Source organism: Gossypium arboreum, chromosome 5 (assembly GCF_025698485.1).
Source record: "Gossypium arboreum isolate Shixiya-1 chromosome 5, ASM2569848v2, whole genome shotgun sequence".
Taxonomy (NCBI): Eukaryota; Viridiplantae; Streptophyta; class Magnoliopsida; order Malvales; family Malvaceae; genus Gossypium; species Gossypium arboreum.
In genome coordinates, this window is record NC_069074.1 from 32,740,563 (window position 1) to 32,759,178 (window position 18,616).

At 33.4% G+C, this 18,616-nt stretch overlaps 2 protein-coding genes across 4 annotated transcripts; one reads left to right on the forward strand and one right to left on the reverse strand.

Moving 5' to 3' along the window:
• The first annotated feature begins 1,193 nt into the window (after positions 1-1,193).
• Positions 1,194-3,293, forward strand: LOC108452521 (pentatricopeptide repeat-containing protein At2g27610-like). The gene has a single exon (XM_017750319.2). It carries the CDS (start codon positions 1,194-1,196, stop codon positions 3,291-3,293), a length of 2,100 nt encoding a protein of 699 aa, XP_017605808.1.
• A 12,766-nt stretch (positions 3,294-16,059) lies between these two features.
• Positions 16,060-18,218, reverse strand: LOC108452786 (uncharacterized). 3 transcript variants are annotated; one of them, XR_008282671.1, is made up of 4 exons: positions 18,145-18,218; positions 17,171-17,301; positions 16,991-17,059; positions 16,060-16,437 (listed from the first exon to the last, which is right to left on the reverse strand). XR_008282671.1 is itself a non-coding variant. In XM_053027692.1 (4 exons), exons 1-4 carry the CDS (start codon positions 18,022-18,024, stop codon positions 16,338-16,340), a joined length of 354 nt encoding a protein of 117 aa, XP_052883652.1. In that variant the 5' UTR covers positions 18,025-18,082; the 3' UTR covers positions 16,060-16,337. The 3 variants fall into 3 exon arrangements, 2 of the variants coding, with proteins under 2 accessions (XP_052883652.1, XP_017606064.2); XM_053027692.1 differs by lacking the exon at positions 18,145-18,218 and adding an exon at positions 17,971-18,082; XM_017750575.2 differs by lacking the exon at positions 18,145-18,218 and adding an exon at positions 17,752-17,938.
• Between the last annotated feature and the right edge of the window lie 398 nt (positions 18,219-18,616).

The window sequence follows — 18,616 nt, forward strand, 5'->3', positions numbered from 1 at the left end:
TTCCCTTGCCTTTTGACCTTCCTTACTCATTTCCTTCTCTTATCCTTTTTCAACTTTCCACCTGTTTAGGTGAATTGGTCTATTTTTCACCACCACCTTCTCCTCATGTATCAATAAATGATATATTTAAAGCATCCATATGTATGTTAACTCGGAGTCAATTTGTATGATAAAACTATATTTATTATATGATTAAACAATATATTTAAAGTAGTTGATAATTTAACCACCGAAGTTAGGTGAGATGGCAATGGTCTCTCCTACCTTAACAAGTGGTTGAATGTTCAATTTTTGTCCTAGGTATTAATCAACTTTAAAACTCGTGGTCAGCATCTATCCCTTAACAAGCCTACAAAAATATTAATTATTGGGCTCGTTTCAATAGATAAATTGAGAAACCAAAAAAGTCAATTTAGAAGTTAGAGAAACAAGTAAAAATTGATTTTATTAATTATTTGGTCAAATTTTACTATAAGTCCTATACACCACATAAGTGGTGTATTAAGTTATATACTTTAATTTGATCAATTTTAGTAATTGTACTTTTCAATTTTTGAAATTTCAGTCTTAACTAAATGTTAGCGATAAATTCGTTTGGTTAAAATTTACTATTAGTCTTATACTAACCCTAAAGTTATAGATTTAGCCCATATTATCCAATTAATAATTTATTAGTCTCTATATTTTTTAATTTCAAAATTTCATCGAACGTAAATGAAAATCTTTAAATTTAACTAACTTTTTTTATGAGTAATATATGAAAGCAACATGATAGCATTTTGAAAATAGTCAAACTTAACTTAATGAATTTAACAATTACTATTTGGTTAAGGCTAAAAATTCATAAAGTACAGGACTAAAAATTGCCAAATTAAAACACAGAAAGACTAAAAACACGACTACAGGGACTAATGACAGAATTTAACCTAATTATTTTTACCATTGAAATTAAATAATATTATTTGTTGAATATTCGCATCTACTTAGCGAACGCATGCAGAGTTTGTTGCAAATGCAGCGTCGCATGACACTAGCAGAAAGTCCAGGCGAAAGCATTCATAAATAACAAAACGAAGAACATACAACGGCGGCCCATTCCCAAACTTCTAAATCTTTCTTAATAATTCTAACAATGTTTTCTTTCCATCTCTAGATGTTCAACCAACCAATACCCATATTCAGAGTCCCTCGCAATGGCGTCATTCCCTCGCCTTATTCGCCTTTTCGGCGACACCCGAAGCATTTCCAAAGGCAAAGCGCTCCACGCCAAGATCATCATATCTGGGATGGCCCAAGATATTTGCACTAACAACCATTTGCTAGCAATGTATGTGAGGTTCGACCGTATTTTCGATGCACGTAAAGTGCTTGAAGAAATGCCTGAAAGAAACGTCATTTCCTGGACTGCGTTGATTTCGGGATATTCTCAAGTTGGTATGCCGGGAAAGGCCCTAGACTGTTTCAGTTTGATGATTAATGATGGTGTGGAGCCAAACTATTATACTTTTGTTAGTGCTGTTTCAGCTTGTGCTAGCTTAGGTGATGGTAGAGCTGGGAGGGAAGTTCACGGCAAGATTTATAGGAGTGGGGTGGATTTTAGTACACCTGTTAGTAACAGTTTGATTAATATGTATGGAAAATGTGGGTTGCTGAAGTCAGCTCAGTTGGTTTTCGATGCAATGTTGTTGCCGAATTCGATTTCTTGGACTTCACTTCTTTCTTGTTATAATCAACGGGCAGATAACTTGAAGAGTTTGAATATATTTTTGAAGTCGAGAAGGGTGGGTGTGAAAATTAATGAGTTTGCTTGTGCAAGTGTTTTGAGTGCATGTGCAGGATTGGAAGACTTGAAGTTTGGAATGCAAATACATTGCTTGGTGGTTAAATGTGGACTTGAGTTCGACAAATTTGTTGAGACAGGGTTGATAAGTGTTTATGCAAAGTGTGGAGACCTGAACTTGGCTTGTCAGGTGGTTTTGGAGGTAAACCAATCAAAGTTGGCTGCTTGGAATTCATTAATTGGAGGCTATGTTCAACAAGGCAAGAGAAGAGAAGCAATTGATATTTTTCTTAAGCTTTACTCTTCAGGAATCAGGCCTAGTGAAAGAACATTCTCTTCTATACTTGGAGCCATCGCTGATGCAGAAAATATTGAACTTGGGAACCAGCTTCATACTTTGATCATTAAAATGGGATATAGTTCATTTTTAGTTGTCAGAAATTCTGTGCTAGACTTTTACTCAAAATGCGGGTTTCTTCAAGAATCATTGAGAACTTTTGAAGATATTGATGACCATGATACAGTCTCATGGAATTCTCTGATCTCTGGGTATGTTAGGTCAGGTCAATATGAGGATGCCATCAAACTCCTAAAAAATATGTTATTTCAGGGATATAAACCCAATCTTTACACATATTCCATCATTTTGGGTGTATCTAGTGATTTCCCAGCAATTGAATGGGGAAAGCAGACACATTGCTGTATTATTAAACCTGCATTTGATTCTAATGTCATTGTTGGAAGTGCCCTTATAGACATGTATGCAAAATGTGGGGTACTGAATGCTGCTCGAGAAGTTTTTGATTCTCTAACTTCGAAAAATTTGGTTTCTTGGAATACTATGCTTACAGGGTATGCTCAACATGGATTCGCGAGAGAAGCACTAGAGATTTATAGTATGATGCAGAGAGGTAAAGTCAAACCTAATGATGTCACTTTCATTGGGTTATTATCTGCTTGTGCTCACGCTGGTCTTTTAAAGGAGGGTTTGTACTACTATGATTCCATGACTAGGGACCATGGTATTGCTCCAAGGCTTGAGCATCTAGCATCAATTGTCAATCTTCTTGCTCGTAAGGGAGAAACTAGAAGAGCTTATGAGATCATAAGGAGCTTCTCTATGGAGCCAAGCAAGGTGGTTTGGCGATGTCTTTTATCGGGCTGCAAAATCCACAAGGACCTAGTCTTAGGAAGACTTGCTGCAGAGAAAATTTTGAGTATTGATCCAGAAGATACTTCAGCTCATATTATGTTATCGAACATATATGCAGAGGCCAAAATGTGGGATAAAATAGCGGAATTGAGAAAAATCATGAAGGATAAAGCAAGGAAGAAAGATACAGGATGTAGCTGGATAGAATCGAAGAACAAGATGTATTCTTTTTCTTCAAGTCATTCTACAAAATTTGAAGGGGTCAACCTAATTGAAGTTTTGAATCAATTGACAGTACATTTGTCTGATGCAGGATATTTTCCTCATACATCGTTCTATCTTTCACAAGAAAGAGCTTAGGCTGTGAACTGGAGAAACGTTTACTGCTATAACTTTTCATTCTATCAGATGTATCTTATTTATGGTATACACAGATTTGGAAAGACTTATACCAGGAGAAAAAGGGCAAAAACACGTGAAAGCAGAGATATTTCATCAATTATGGCTTCAAACAATATGCAAGTAGTCTTGTGCATACAAGAGATTGACTTATCAGAAATTAAAATTGTCTGAATCAGATTTTGTCATTCCATGCAGAATGATGTAAATGAAGCAACTTGGTAAAGCTTTCGGAGTATGGTGCTCACTATTGATGAACAGACACTGGTTGAAGTTTAGGCAGCGGCATAGCTGGTTGTGAGGTTGATTGATGTACTCTGGAGTTTGTACTCATTAGTTCCATGGGGTAGCCTGAAAAGTGCAGCTAATTCTTGGTCCTATCTGTACGATCTCTTTCTTCTCCACACTTGAGCTTTGGATATTTTTGGAGAGTGTAAGCTTATAATTTCTTGTTCTTTCAGTCTGAGCTAAAAATTATGATTCAAGCTGTTGTTGAAAAGTGCAGGAAAAAGTAGAAGATAGACTAGAAGCAGAAAATTTGGCAAATTTTTTTTACATCAGTTTGAACACTAAACTATGGAGAACAACTTTCAAGAAGATCAAATTTTGCCTAGAATCTTGGAACTAGAAAGTTCCGTTTCAGTATTTCTTTCCTTTCAAATTATGCGTTTATTGCTCCCTGGACCAATTGCTGTTTTTCATAGTAGAATGGTCAATCTGGGCCATGTATTTTGTTCTAACCATATGCATATAAGCACGGTTGAAAAAATCAGATTGGATTTAGTCAATTCAACCGAGAACTACATGTTATAAAATTGGAAGTTTAGAGAACCGACGAAAAAGGGGAAAAAAAGGGGTTTAAACTGTTTTTTTTAAGGGTAAATTACATTCAATATTACAAAATTATTAGTAAGTTGATATTTTAATCATTTGACCTTAAAAAGTTACAAAATGGTTGTTAAGTTATTCGAAAGTTTTCATTTATTTTACTGAATTATTCAAAAAAATTATTTAAATCATTGTATTTTTTTTTAAAGTTTGACTAGTAAGTTCCTAGTGACGATTCGATGATCGGTATGATGGATTAGTACCTATCAATGAGTTGAAGAACATATTTGATTTGACGATTAGCGTCAGAAATTGAAGAAGAAAATTGTTTCGATTTTAGTTTACAAATTCGTGATGTTCAAAATTGTTTTTTTTTTAAAAATTGAATTGTGAAAGACAAAAAGAATGAGAGCTTTTGATTGGTGCAACTGGTGAGAACTGAAAATGTCATACATGTTACAACAACTATTTTAATAGCTCAATGACTTAAACGTAAACTTTTGAATAGTTCAATGATTATATTTGTAACTTTCTAAATTTGAGTGACTAAAATATAAACTTTTAATAATTTAATGACTTGAATATATATTTTTTAAATAAAAAAGTTATGCAATGAGAATTCCAATCTAATGGATATATATTAAAAGGCCTAATAGTGCATATCATTTAGTTAAACATATATTTTATTTTAAGTACTTAATCATTTAGTTAAATATACATTTTTATTAAAGGTAAACTAAATCATCAGTCACTAAATTATGGGAAAATTTTTATTTTAGTCACTTAATTAAAAAAGTTACAATTTAGTCATTAAACTATTCAAAAGTTTTCATTAAGTCTTTGAACTATTCAAAAAATATTATTTAAGTCATTGGGTTATTAAGTTTTTTTAAAGTTTCGCCAGCAAGCTTCAAGCGATGATTCGACGATTGGTATGGTGAATTAACATTTATCAATGAGTAGAAGAATATGCCTTAGATCCAAGTTGATCTGACAATTAGTGTCGAAAATCAGAGAAAAAAGCTATTTGAATTTTGGTTCACAGATTCGTGATGTCCAAAGTTGTTTCATGAAAAAAAAACTGAACTGTAGAAGAGAATGAGAAAGAGAGCTTTTGATTGGTACAAATAGTCCAAATAGAGAAAGCCATACACCATCAAGTTTAACAGCCCAATGACTTAAATGAAAACTTTTGAATAGTTCAGTGACCTGTTAAGTATGACTCCTATTTCAGTCAAATTTGAGAAATAGTCTTCTAGTTAAACTATATTTATTTGTTTCAATCAAACACTGATTAGTCTATATTATTTTTTTATTATTTGATGAATTTAGCCTATAAATAGGCTCTTTTACAATATTAGAAAATACACCCATTAGAGGTTAAAACTCATAACACATTTAGAGAATTTTGTGTTTACATTTTGAGGGTTCTTTATTTTTGGGTCTTTGGAATTTAGTTTTTATCTCCATCTTTTATACTCTTCGTTCTTTTGCCATTATAGTAAAATTATCTTTGCCCGTGGTTTTTTATCCTCTTTGGAGGGCTTTTTCCACATTAAATCTGTGTGTTCAATTTCTCAATTTATTCTGCTATTTTTTTTACTTATTGCTTAATCGGATCGATCCCAACAAGTGGTATCAGAGTTAGTTCAATTTTCATAGATCAACTCATTCAGATATGGCAGCAACAAGGTTTGAAATTGAGAAGTTCGATGGTGAGACAAATTTCAATCTGTGGCAAGTTCGGATGATGGCAATTCTAGTTCAAATCGGCTTGAAAAAGGTTGTTACCAGGAAAAAGTCTGAGAATCTAAATCAAACAAAATGGGAAGAGCTTGATGAAAAGGCCTTGTCTGCAATCAAGTTGTTCCTCGCGAATACGGTATTGCAGGAGATATTGATGGAGAAAACCTCATCGCCTTGTGGAAAATGTTAGAAACTCTTTATGCGACCAAGACTCTAGCTAACCGTTTAGTGTTGAAACAACGTCTATTTACGTTTCGCATGAACGAATGTGAGCTTCTTAGAGATAATATAAGTTAATTCATTACTCTTTTAAATGATTTAAAGAATGTTGAGGTTCATATTGACGATGAAGATCAGGCTATGCTATTATTGTGCTCTTTACCCCCTTCATACAAGTCTTTTAGGGAGACCCTGTTTTATGGAAGAAACAAACTCTCGTTTCAAGATGTGAAGAGTTATTTGTTGAGTAGAGACAAACTCGACAATGAGTTTGGTTTGGATAGCAAAGCAGATAAGCAAGCTTCCTGTAACACCCCTATCCCGTATCCGTCGCCGGAATAGGTAAAGGGGCATTACCGAACTTGAAACTCATATCCGAACAGTAAAAATTTTGAATATATATATTTTTTTTATAAAGAACGTTCCTTTAGGTAAATACTAAAGACAGTCAGGGATACAATTTAACTTCTATAAGTACACATTCAAAAGATGCCATTTTCGCATGGCTTATATACATTAACCAAAATATTCTTGACCTTTGGTCTATTCTTTACATGCCATAAAATAATTCAAAACATAACAATAACAAGCGGTGGATAGTGATAGTGTGACTAGTTCTTGGCGATCCCCGAGAACTGTAGCTTCCAAATGAGATCTATAAAGCAGAGGAAACAAAGTAAGCGAGTAAGCATTACAATGCTTAGTAAGTTTTAAGCAATGTCAACAGATAACAATCAAATTATAACATAGTTGTTCGTATTTTTATTTCACTCTTCCTTCGGGCATACCATCCCTTTACCGAATATGCACATCTCATCATATATAATAGGCAGATAAATTCTCACTTGATAGTGATCTCTTATAAACATAGGTATATTACATGTTTTCACCTAACTTTCCACATTGACCAAACGCACAATAATCATAGAACAGTCTTATTGCTTTACTCACATATGCATCACATAACGACCTTGTGATTTAGTCCAAATCAAGCTTAAATATAATATCAAAATACATACGACCAACTTAACGCATTGAGCGTATTTATTACCAATTGTTCTTTGTGAAGTCGTATAATCTTATGCTTTACTCGAATCTTCAGCGAAACCTTTAGCTCGAATAGTCCCCACACGTAGTTATCGGGTCTTACCCAGACAAAATCTCCATACGTAGTCATCGGGTCTTACCCGGACAAAATCTCCACACGTAGTCATCGGGTCTTACCCGGACATAATCTCCACACGTAGTCATCGGGTCTTACCGGACATAATCTCCACACGTAGTCATCGGGTCTTACCGGAATATATTTCAAGTTTCATGTACATTTAATCACATGTTACAACATTCACATCATTGTCATATTTGTAATTCATTTGCCTCATCAAATATCTAATAATACACACCTTTCACATTTGGTCATTCAGCTTTACCACATATACATATCTCATACATATTTCACATTAGCCATTCGGCTTTACCACATATACATATCTCATACATATTTCACATTAGCCATTCGGCTTTACCACATATACATACCTCATACATATTTCACATTAGCCATTCGGCTTTACCACATATACATACCTCATACATATTTCACATTAGCCATTCGGCTTTACCACATATACATACCTCATACATATTTCACATTAGCCATTCGGCTTTACCACATATACATATCTCATACATATTTCACACTAGCCATTCGGCTTTACCACACACATATATATATTTATCTTGTACATCAATTTCAGCAATAGCTTATAAGCAACTCAAATAGTTTCATCAATGTTTACAACAAATTCACATATTCACTACAAGCTGTTTTCCTGAGCAATAGTCACTAAATTATTTATAACTGGAGCTACAAAACTCAAAATCAATTGCCGTTAATTTTTCCTGAATATAGACTCATATATCTTCCATCCATAAAATTTTCAGAATTTTAGGTTTGGCCAATCAATACCAGATTTTTCTTAAAGCTTCCCCTGTTTCACTGTTTGACTAATCTGACCACTCTTCACTACGAATCAAATTTCTCATTGTACAGAATTCAAATATGTTCTATTGGATTTCATTTGAAACTAGACTCATTAAGGAGTCTAAGCATATAAATTTTATCTTATAACCATTTTTGTACAAATTATAATGATTTTCTAAAAATAGAACAGGGGATTTCGGAGTCATTCTGACACTGTCTCACACTGTCTCACACAACTTTAAATATCTCTTTATAGGAAATTTATTTGCTTACACGGTCTCTTTTATAAGAAACTAGACTAATTAAGCTTTGAATACATATTTTATTCAGCCTATAATTCCACACCAACAATTTATAGTGATTTTCTAAAATCACGTTACTGCTGCTGTCCTAAGCAAATTATTACAATTTGCTCTCAAATTTCCAAGTCCAAACACTTATGAACTTACCATTTGAGTTTAAGACATATCATGGCCACATCATATCTTATTAAATCAACTCATTATGTCATATTATGATTGAATTTACTCAACGTTTAATCACTTAAAACTTACCTCGGAAGTTGCCGAACGATTCTGACGGCTATTCGATCACTTTTTCCTTTCCTTATCCAACTTTGATCCTCTAGGCTCTTGAGCTAAATCAAACAATTTACTTCCCAAATTAAACATAGTCATCGACATCCATATACATTTTATACTAGCGAAATGTACCATCAAGATATACTTTACTCAAATAATTTACCTTGGCGATCATGTATAATGTTTTGTAGCTTAATAAATTTAACATACATTATGTATTTATAATATTTGTGCAGCCAATTATCCATGGTCATACACACACAATCAAAAATAAATACCAAATTTTCATATCCTTTATGCCCTAAGCCGAATACACTTGTCATGTTCACCTACATTTTTCAAGTACAACATTCTCATATTCGGCATTAGTATCAAGCATAATAGCCAATTCTTCCCACCTTGAATCTATGCATCTATTTAATCATAGTTTGTTCAAACACTCATACAACAAGATACATCCAATTTAACAAGAAACAAAAACCTTATTTCTCCATAGCTACTATGGCCGAAAGTTCTAGGCATCTCAATACCGAAATTTTTAACATGGGTTGCCTAAAGAACTTGGTGATGAGTTCAAATTAATCTAACATTTCAAGCAACTTAACACATCCATATAACTAAAAATTCTAAGTTTAAACACAATACAACATTTTAGCACCATGGCGAATACTTCATGAAGTTGTTAAGACCCATCCTTTTATTAAGCACTCAAACTCAATCATCTTCATGCCTCATCACCACAACATCAAACACCAACCAAGAAGACAACACCCATGGCCGAGTATCATCTCCATCAAATAGCAAAAGAATTTAAACCAACATCTAGAAATATGCATGAATTTCATGGAATAACATCAAACATACCTCTTCCTAAACATCAACCAACCTAACATGAAGTAAGAGAATCCTCTTCTTCTTCCTTCCTCAAGTCACGGCAATGGGGGAGCATGGATGAGACAACTTTGTTTTCATCACCCCTCCCTTTTCATTACTTTATTACTAACCTTTTTATTTTATTATTTCTAACATAAAACATTAACACAAAATGTTTATAATATGCTTTAACCCATGGCATGGCCGGCCATTACCTAAAGTTTTGGGTAATTTGACATGCAAGGACAAGCATTTTCTAACATGCATCAATAGGCCACTTTAACATTTGCCTAGCACATTTCTAAATTTTCTCACACAAGTCCTATTTAATAAAATTCACTTACAATTAACAAAATTCAAACATGAAATTTTCACACATGCATATATATATATAATAAGCATCAAATATGACGGTTAATTATTTTTATGACTCGATTTTGTGGTCCCGAAACTACTTTCCGACTAGGGTCACATTAGGGGTGTCACACTTCCGTTTTGGTAGCATCAAAGAAATGAGACAAAAGATGTCGCTATTGTAAAAAGTTAGGTCACGTCAAAGCAGATTGTTATAAACTGTAAAATAAAAAAGCTGCTGAGAGTAACGAGGAAGATGTAGCTGGTGCTAATTTGGCTAATGAAAGCAGTGATGATTTCTTGTTAGTGTCAACGAACGATAACTCCAAGCTCACGTCCGAGTGGATCTTAGATTCGGGATGTTCTTTCCTCATGTATCTCAATAGAGAATGGTTCTCCACATACAGTTCGGTTGAAGGTAGAGTTATGCGCATGGGAAACGATTCATCTAGTAAGGTAATTGGTATTGGTACTGTTAAAATTAGGATATACGATGAGACGATTAGGACACTCTTAGATATCAGGTATGTATCTGATTTACGAAAGAATCTCATCTCTTTGAGTATTTTAAACTTGAAAGGGTGAAGAATCAACATTGAGTCGAGCGACATTATAGTATCTCATGGAGCTCTCGTTTTGTTAAAAGGTAAAAGAACCGGCAGTCTTTATATTCTGGAAGGTTCTACAATGACCAGTGAAATCGGATGTCCCTCGTCTGTTACGGAGTTGAAGTCAACTCGTTTGGATCGGAGGCAATTTGGTCATAGGAGGGAAAAAGGCATGACTGTTTCGTTGAAGAGAGGTTTTCTTTTGGATGCAGGTTTTAAAAAGTTAAGGCACTGTGTTCGTGAAAATCAAACCCGAGTTATTTTTTATTTGGCAGTGTACAAGTCGAAGGCTAGAAGTCTTCCAGTTTCTAAGCACATATTCGACTCAATTAATTCCTTGCATAGTTCAAGATAGGCTCGTGGCGGGTTTTGGCAAAGATGGCATTGTGGAAATATGAGTCAAGTTGGAGATTTGTTAAGTATGACTCCTATTTCAGTCAAATTTGAGAAATAATCTTCTAGTTAAACTCTGTTTATTTGTTTCAATTAAACACTAATTAGTCTAGATTATTTTTTTATTATTTGACCTACGAATTTAGCCTATAAATAGGCTCTTTTACAACCTTAGAAAATACACACATTAAAGATTAAAACTCATAATACATTTAGAGAATTTTGTGCTTACATTTTGAGGGTTCTTTGTTTTCGGGTTTTCGAGGTTTAGTTTTTATCTCCATCTTTTATACTCTTTGTTTTTTTGCCATTATAGTAAAATTATCTTTGCCTGTGATTTTTTATCTTCTTTGGAGGGGCTTTTCCACGTTAAATTTGTGTGTTTAATTTCTCAATTTATTCCGCTATTTTTTTTACTTGTTACTTAATCGCTATTTTTTTTTGTCCACAGATTCGTGATGTCCAAAGTTGTTTCATGAAAAAAAACTGAACTGTAGAAGAAAATGAGAAAGAGAGCTTTTAATTGGTACATATAGTCCAAATAGAGAAAGCCATATAGCATTAAGTTTAACAGCCCAATGACTTAAATGAAAACTTTTGAATAGTTCAGTGACCAAATGTAATTTTTTGTAGTTAAGTGATCGAAAAAAAAAACTTACCCATAGTTTAGTGAGTAATAGTGTAGTTTACCCTTTTATTAAATATTTAAATGCTTTGATCTTAAAATCTTTTTAATTAAATTATCTGATTCAACTAATCAAACCTATTACATTGGTGATCCGAAGATTTCATGGATTTGATTTTTTGTTCACTTTTTGAACATTACGTACTCCATGAAATATAGGTTGCTGAACACCATACTTACGTCTATGGGGTTGAATCGTAAGAATTGCATGCTAATGGGGATATATGTGACAATGATTTACTCTTATCAATAATGTGTGAATTGTAATATAATCAACTCAAATTTGGACTTAAATTTGAAGATATTCATGATTGTAGTTATGCTAGAACCAGCAACATATTCACTATTTTTATATGGGAAGCCCCATATCTTATGTTCATATTCAAGTATAAGTGACGGACATAGGAAAATGTTCAATACAAGTATCATCAAATTTCACTAAAGTCTTTTCATATAATTGAAGGATTTTAGATATCATATTTTTATATTCATATTTTAATATAAATATTAAATTCGTTAATATTATTATATATTAATATATAATTTTATTTTTATTTTTTTTCAATTTTGATTTGAACTTAAAATATTTTCTGATTTGAATTTAAATTATTTTTAGAGTGTGTGAACACTCTGCAAATAGACCACAGTTCAAAATTAAATATTCTTTTAACAGTTAAACTATGAATATAAATTGTATATAATATTTAATTTGATATACCAAGCATTGTGTCGAGGAGTCGAAATAAAATTAAAATTTCTTGGGGACAAAGGCATACATGTTACATTAAAAAGACTTAAATTAACATATAAATTTTTTAAAGGACTATAACAGCATTTTAACCCTTTGAAACAAGGGAACCGAGGCCAAAAGCACTTAGGTTGTGTTCACTTCTTAAGCCAAAAACAATATAAACAGATAAATTTTCTATTTAGCTTTTCAGGCCAAACTAAAATTTCTAACATGAATCCAACCATACATATGTAAATTTAACCCTCCAAGGATCTTCCAAGTAAACTTGAAAAAAATTAAATATATAGTCCAGTCAAACACATCCATATCCGACACCTATTCTCATTCCCGAGTCCGAGTAACATTGGACAGAACTTGACTGAACTTATTGCTGCTGCTGGAGTTGTTGTTGCTGCTATTGCCTCAACTGTTAGAGGCCTTACTTGTCTATATTACTCGAACTCGGATCAGAATGTCAAACATGTATGTGTCACACACTAATATTTTCATCCCCCCCCCCCCAAAGATTTTAATGTATTTCAATAAATTTTTGGAGGGTTGTATTCCATACTCATATCTAAATATACGTCAGACACGATACTGTATACGAATACTTAAAAGAAAAACATAACAGCCTGAACTGGATGAAAATGTCTTTGAATTAAAAAAGAAATAACATCAAACTAACAAAAATAACAGCAAGAAGTCTTAAAAGCCATCTATTATTTCAAGTTATTGAGATGACTTATTCAAACGGTTCGCCTTAAAGACACCACAAACTCAAAATGAAACCCGATTTTCGGTTCAAACAAAAGACAGATGAACAAGGAAACCGATAAGCTGTTGCAACTATCGGTTTGTCACCTGGATATGCCCTCTATTGCACAGTTATGGACCATCTGCTTCATTAGAGACAATCTTCGTTTCCAGCTGCAAAATCACAAAAGAAAATTCCAAGGTAAAATATCACTAAAACCAAAAAGTTAGAGAACCACGAAAGCTACAAAAGAGCATAACCGCAAGATTTTTCGGTACAGTTGATGAATCGATTACTTCATGTTACATAAATTTATCAGTATTCACATGCAGACTCTGATATTAATATAAGTTCCTACACTTCTATCTGCAGATAACTTTAGTATTCACTCATCTAAAAGGAGATGTAGGATGAAATATAGCAATTCAAGTGAACACAGGACAAAGAAAAGCTAAAGATTACTTCCTACGGATGAAACAAAGAATTTACAGCAAAATCTTTCAGAAAATTGTTCGGTATTGTTAAGTTAGGATGCCATCGAAATTCGACCGCCTGCAGTTATCTACTGTTTATATAAGGATAATACTTAATACATTTAGTGATTTTTACCCTTCTAAGTTAAAGGTTTGATTTGTCTTTCGTTCAGAATCAGGAGAGGAGAGTTCGTGATATGAAGTCATATGGCAATACTTATTAATAAACAAATTAAACTAATGGTGGCTAATAAGAGTGGGGTATTAAAAGTAGTTGGTGGATAACGAGCTCAACGATAGTCAAAACTTCTAGGAAGTACATGCAGTGCTTTAAGTATCTTCATAAGATATCTAGCCCAGGAAATTAGGTGATTACCCCAATTAGATAGATGGATAGAGATTGAAAAAACAGCAAGTACAACTGATACATAAAATGCAACAAGGAAAATTCTGTGATAAAATTCGTGGCCCATTGTACGGGAAAACTGATACAGAAATGTACCCGGTACAGTCGATGAATCGATTACTTCATGTTACATAAATTTATCTGTATATTCGAAACAACTGTGTTTCAGTTCACAAGCAGACTCTGATATTAATATAAGTTCCTACACTTCTATCTGCAGATAACTTTAGTATTCACTCATCTACAAGGAGATGTAGGATGAAATATAGCAATTCAAGTGAACACAGGACAAAGAAAAGCTAAAGATGTAGGATGAAATATAGCAATTCAAGTGAGTCCCTGTTGGGTTTTTGACACACTTTAACCGGGTAAAGTAAGAATTTTAAACAGAGCACCAGCAGCAACGTATTATACCGGATAAAATATGAAGGAAAAATGCTTGAAGTTCAAGCTTTTAGCTACTGTCAAGAATGGAGAACAGAATTTTGAAAGCAAAGAAAGATGGAGCATATGGAAGAAAATCTGATAATTTTCATTCATTTGAAATATTGGCTTAAAGCCATTACATATACCAGTCATTTGGCTGGTCAGAAGATGAACAAATCCTTTACCTAAACACTACCTAACTCCACTTATTACATTGGAACTTACAAAACTAAACTTGTACACTTAAGTAAAGTTGGTCATCAGCTCCTATATCATCAAACTACATCAAATGTAGGCTTAAACTAAGTTCAAAACGAACTAAAACACATTTCATAGACTTGGTTACAAAAGAACCAAAACAAACAGATTCAGTTACACGTACTTTACCCGGGTAACTTATGTGTATGAATCATTGCACATACTTTACCTGGGTAACTTATGTGTATTTGTTCTTGCGTGCTTGAATCTGCATGGGCTACATATCCACCTTTGTTGCTGCATGTGTTGCATGGCTCGGGCTGCTTCTTGACATGTTGGAAATTCACATGCTGCATGCAGGCCAGTTTCCAACAGTCCCAGTAAGGGAAAACTGACTTACCTGAGCAAGAGTTTCCAATTTTTCTTGCATAATCGAGAATTCTTGTTTTGCAGCATTCAATGCAGTGATTAATCTGAAAATAGAAAGAAAAGATTTCTGATTACGGCACAGAAACTAAAGCCACAAGGTCAGATAAATAAGAGCATGTAAACTGAACTGTTACGCTTCTAAGAGAGTTCATATATGTTACCCAAATTAATTTTAAACTTGTATAAGTATTAACACATGGCAATTAAGAAAATAATATACATTTATTCCACTACCATTCGATATCAGGAACGAACTTGATGCATGCAGTTCTTACGTTAGGCGATAATGAAACTTCATGTTTCGGCTAAATTTAGTAACGTACAAGGAATACAAGGCACGGTGTAGATATTTAACTTAAACAAAGTTCTCTATACAAATTCTGTTTGACAGCTGAACATCATTTGAACACAAAATCATTCACAATACGTAGCTTATGATTAACTTTACCTAAAAGAACTCGGACTTCATTGTTTAGCCAATAACAGCCAAGTTCAAGAGAACATACCAATACCCTCCCTAAAAAATTTATCAGCTTCATTGCGGATAACAAGAACAAAATGTAATGCACTTTCTTCCCCACTAATCTGGATGTTCAGCATATGAAAATTTTAACTATCTGTCGAATACTAGTAAAAGCAGAACTATATGATAACTCTAATGATGCAAATACTAAAAGAAACTAAAAGCAAATGCAACTATTATGACTTAAAAAGGAGAAGGATATCGTACCAACTACCGAATCTTTAAACTAACCACTAATTCAGGCATCAAAGGGCAGGCGAAGATATACCAATGGCTAGCTGATCCCTACTATAGAAGTGACTATAGGCTGCCCTTTATTTGTGCAGCTAGATATATGGGAGTATGTCAGATCCATGACTATCCTATAGTATATATGATTAAAATGTAGATTCCTTCATCTAATTCAGCAGATCCCTACTATAGAACTGACTATAGGCTGCCCTTTATTTGTGCAGTTAGATATATGGGAGTATGTCAGATCCATGACTATTCTATAGTATATATGATTAAAATGTAGATTCCTTCATCTAATTCAGCACCGGCTGAAGAGGATTACTAAATGCAATATATTACAAACATCTAACTAGAAAAATGCAACTACCATTTACTTTTAAGAGCCTCCGACAAATATTTTCCATTATACAACAGTAAGTCTAATAATAAAGATGTCCTTTTGTGATCAAAGGGATCTTTTTTGTGTTCAAAGGTTTGCCAGCCAATCCGATAGCGATAGAAAAGAAAAACGAGTTAGATCAAAAGGGTCCTTCCTTCTATAGTATGGGAAGAAATTGATCATCGGAAACCAAAAATTTCTCTCCTTTCTTTAGTTGCTCTGTTCTGAACAGCTTGATGAAGTTGACCAGAGGCATGAGCCATACGACAAACTCCAAGGCTGGGAAACCAAGTAGAGCAAATTCATTTAGCTTAAATGCACAATCATTTTGATGTCATCTAAAGAGATATTGCTAGAGATGATTACAGTCAGAAATAACATAACTGCATGGTTATTGTTTTGGCAACATGGATTAGTTAAAATCGAATGCTGTCCACATTTATGCAAGAGTTCGTTATTTCTCCGAGAAATGACAAGAAGAAATGAAAAACATGCATGTTCGTTTTAATAAACCAAAGCTCGCACTTACAACATCCTAATCTTGTGACATATGTATGCAAGAGATAAGGAAAGGTCATTAAAGCATATTTGTATGTATAAATTACAAATATTCCTAACAATACGTAACGTAGAGCTGCTCTACTTAGAGAATCATTGAATGCTACATTCCGATTCTTTTGCAAGAACGCCACGTGCAACTAACATATAAGTTGATCAACGAAAGGTACTTAAAAGCGATACTCATGTGTAGATTCTATGTTTATTTCAACCGGATATTCCAAAATCGTGTTCTCAGATCGATGCATGACAAAATAGGGAACCGTTATTTTACCACGCCGCACCCCCTCTTATCTTAAAGCACAATTCACCCAGATCGTGATAATTCAGCAGAGGTTGACCCCTGCAAGACAAGATAAAAAGTACAAATCAAATCCGACCACAGTGAAAAACAGATGGTAAAATAGTATTCACAACATAAATGCGGCCATATATCTCAAGAAAAACAACATACAAAGCAACAGTCAAGTCTCTTAAGGTTGCTGTCGAGTCACGGCAGAATGTGGGGAGCAATGAAGCAAAGAAGAAAGGACCACTTGATTCCTTCAACATATGAACCTTAGCGAAACGGTAGTCGACCAAACCCTGCAAGAAATCACAAGTATCAGAATTCACATTTTATTTATTGTAGCTAATAAAGCTAAAAAAAAAAAAGCTAATTAAGAATTCAAATCTGAAAAATCCCCTTAAGAAGATATAAATCATATTTTCTGGTAATTTTTCTCCTTCGATTGGAGTGAGTTGAATTTAAAGAATCCCAGAAATCTTTTACATGTTTAACAAAAAAAATAAATCAATGAACACTAACACCAACACCAACACCAACACCATGGAAGTTGGCATAATATCATACATTTCATATTCACTTTATCGGTCTTGAAAAGATCATTAAGAAATAAGTATAAGTCAACAGTGGAGTTTGTTTTGATTTCATCAATCCTTAAAACATGTATAGAAATGAGATAAATAAGCCTAATATTCATTAAAAAAAAAAAGTAAACATAAGGGAAAACAAAAGGGTGTGGGAGGGTATACTTCTTGTTCCATTGAATGGATAAAGTCAAGAAGTTGCTTGTTCATAGCTTCCCTACTAGAAGAAGCAGCCATTGATGAAGCAGAAAAATGAAAATGAAAAACTAAAACAACCCAAAGTGAAGAAAGGTCTAGGGAAGACAAAGAATCCAATTTGGTAAGTAAAAAGAGAGTATATATAGGCAGTTGCAAAGGCAAGTAATTGATTGGATGAGGCTTTACAAGATAAAGACAAAGCTGTTCTGTTGATTCTATCTGGGTTGTCCACTTTTCCATTGCCGCAAAACTGAAACTGAAACGGCTCTCTATTCTTCATTTTAAATATTATTTAATCAAATATTAAGTATCGAAATACAAGAATATAAAATTTTAGAAAAAATCCAAAAAAACACTCACCTGAATTAGAATAAGATAGAGCAGTCTTCGTTGTCAGCCTCTGCAGGTTGCCAACTTTCATTCATTGACAAAGTAATTTAAAATCTTGACATATTTGGATTTTTGAAGGAAAATATGCAGAGCATTAATGCTTAAAATACAAAACAATACAAATTCCATTAATCTTTTTGAACTCTTTTTTTCTTCGTTTATAAATTTCCATTTCATATTTTGTTTTCACCGCTTTTAAGGTACAGAAATAAAATATACAAAAATTCTATCCCATCTATACACGTGTTGTATAGAATACACAAGTATATATATTTAAAAATAATATAAAATAAAAAAGATTAATGTGCAAATTTATCACTATGTTTTAGGAGTAAATTGAAATTTGCCATTATATTGATGCTTGCTATTATACTTGGAACTAAAAATAAATTCACCACTGGCAGCCTTATTAACTTTTCGACTGACACAGATTCCAGAAGTT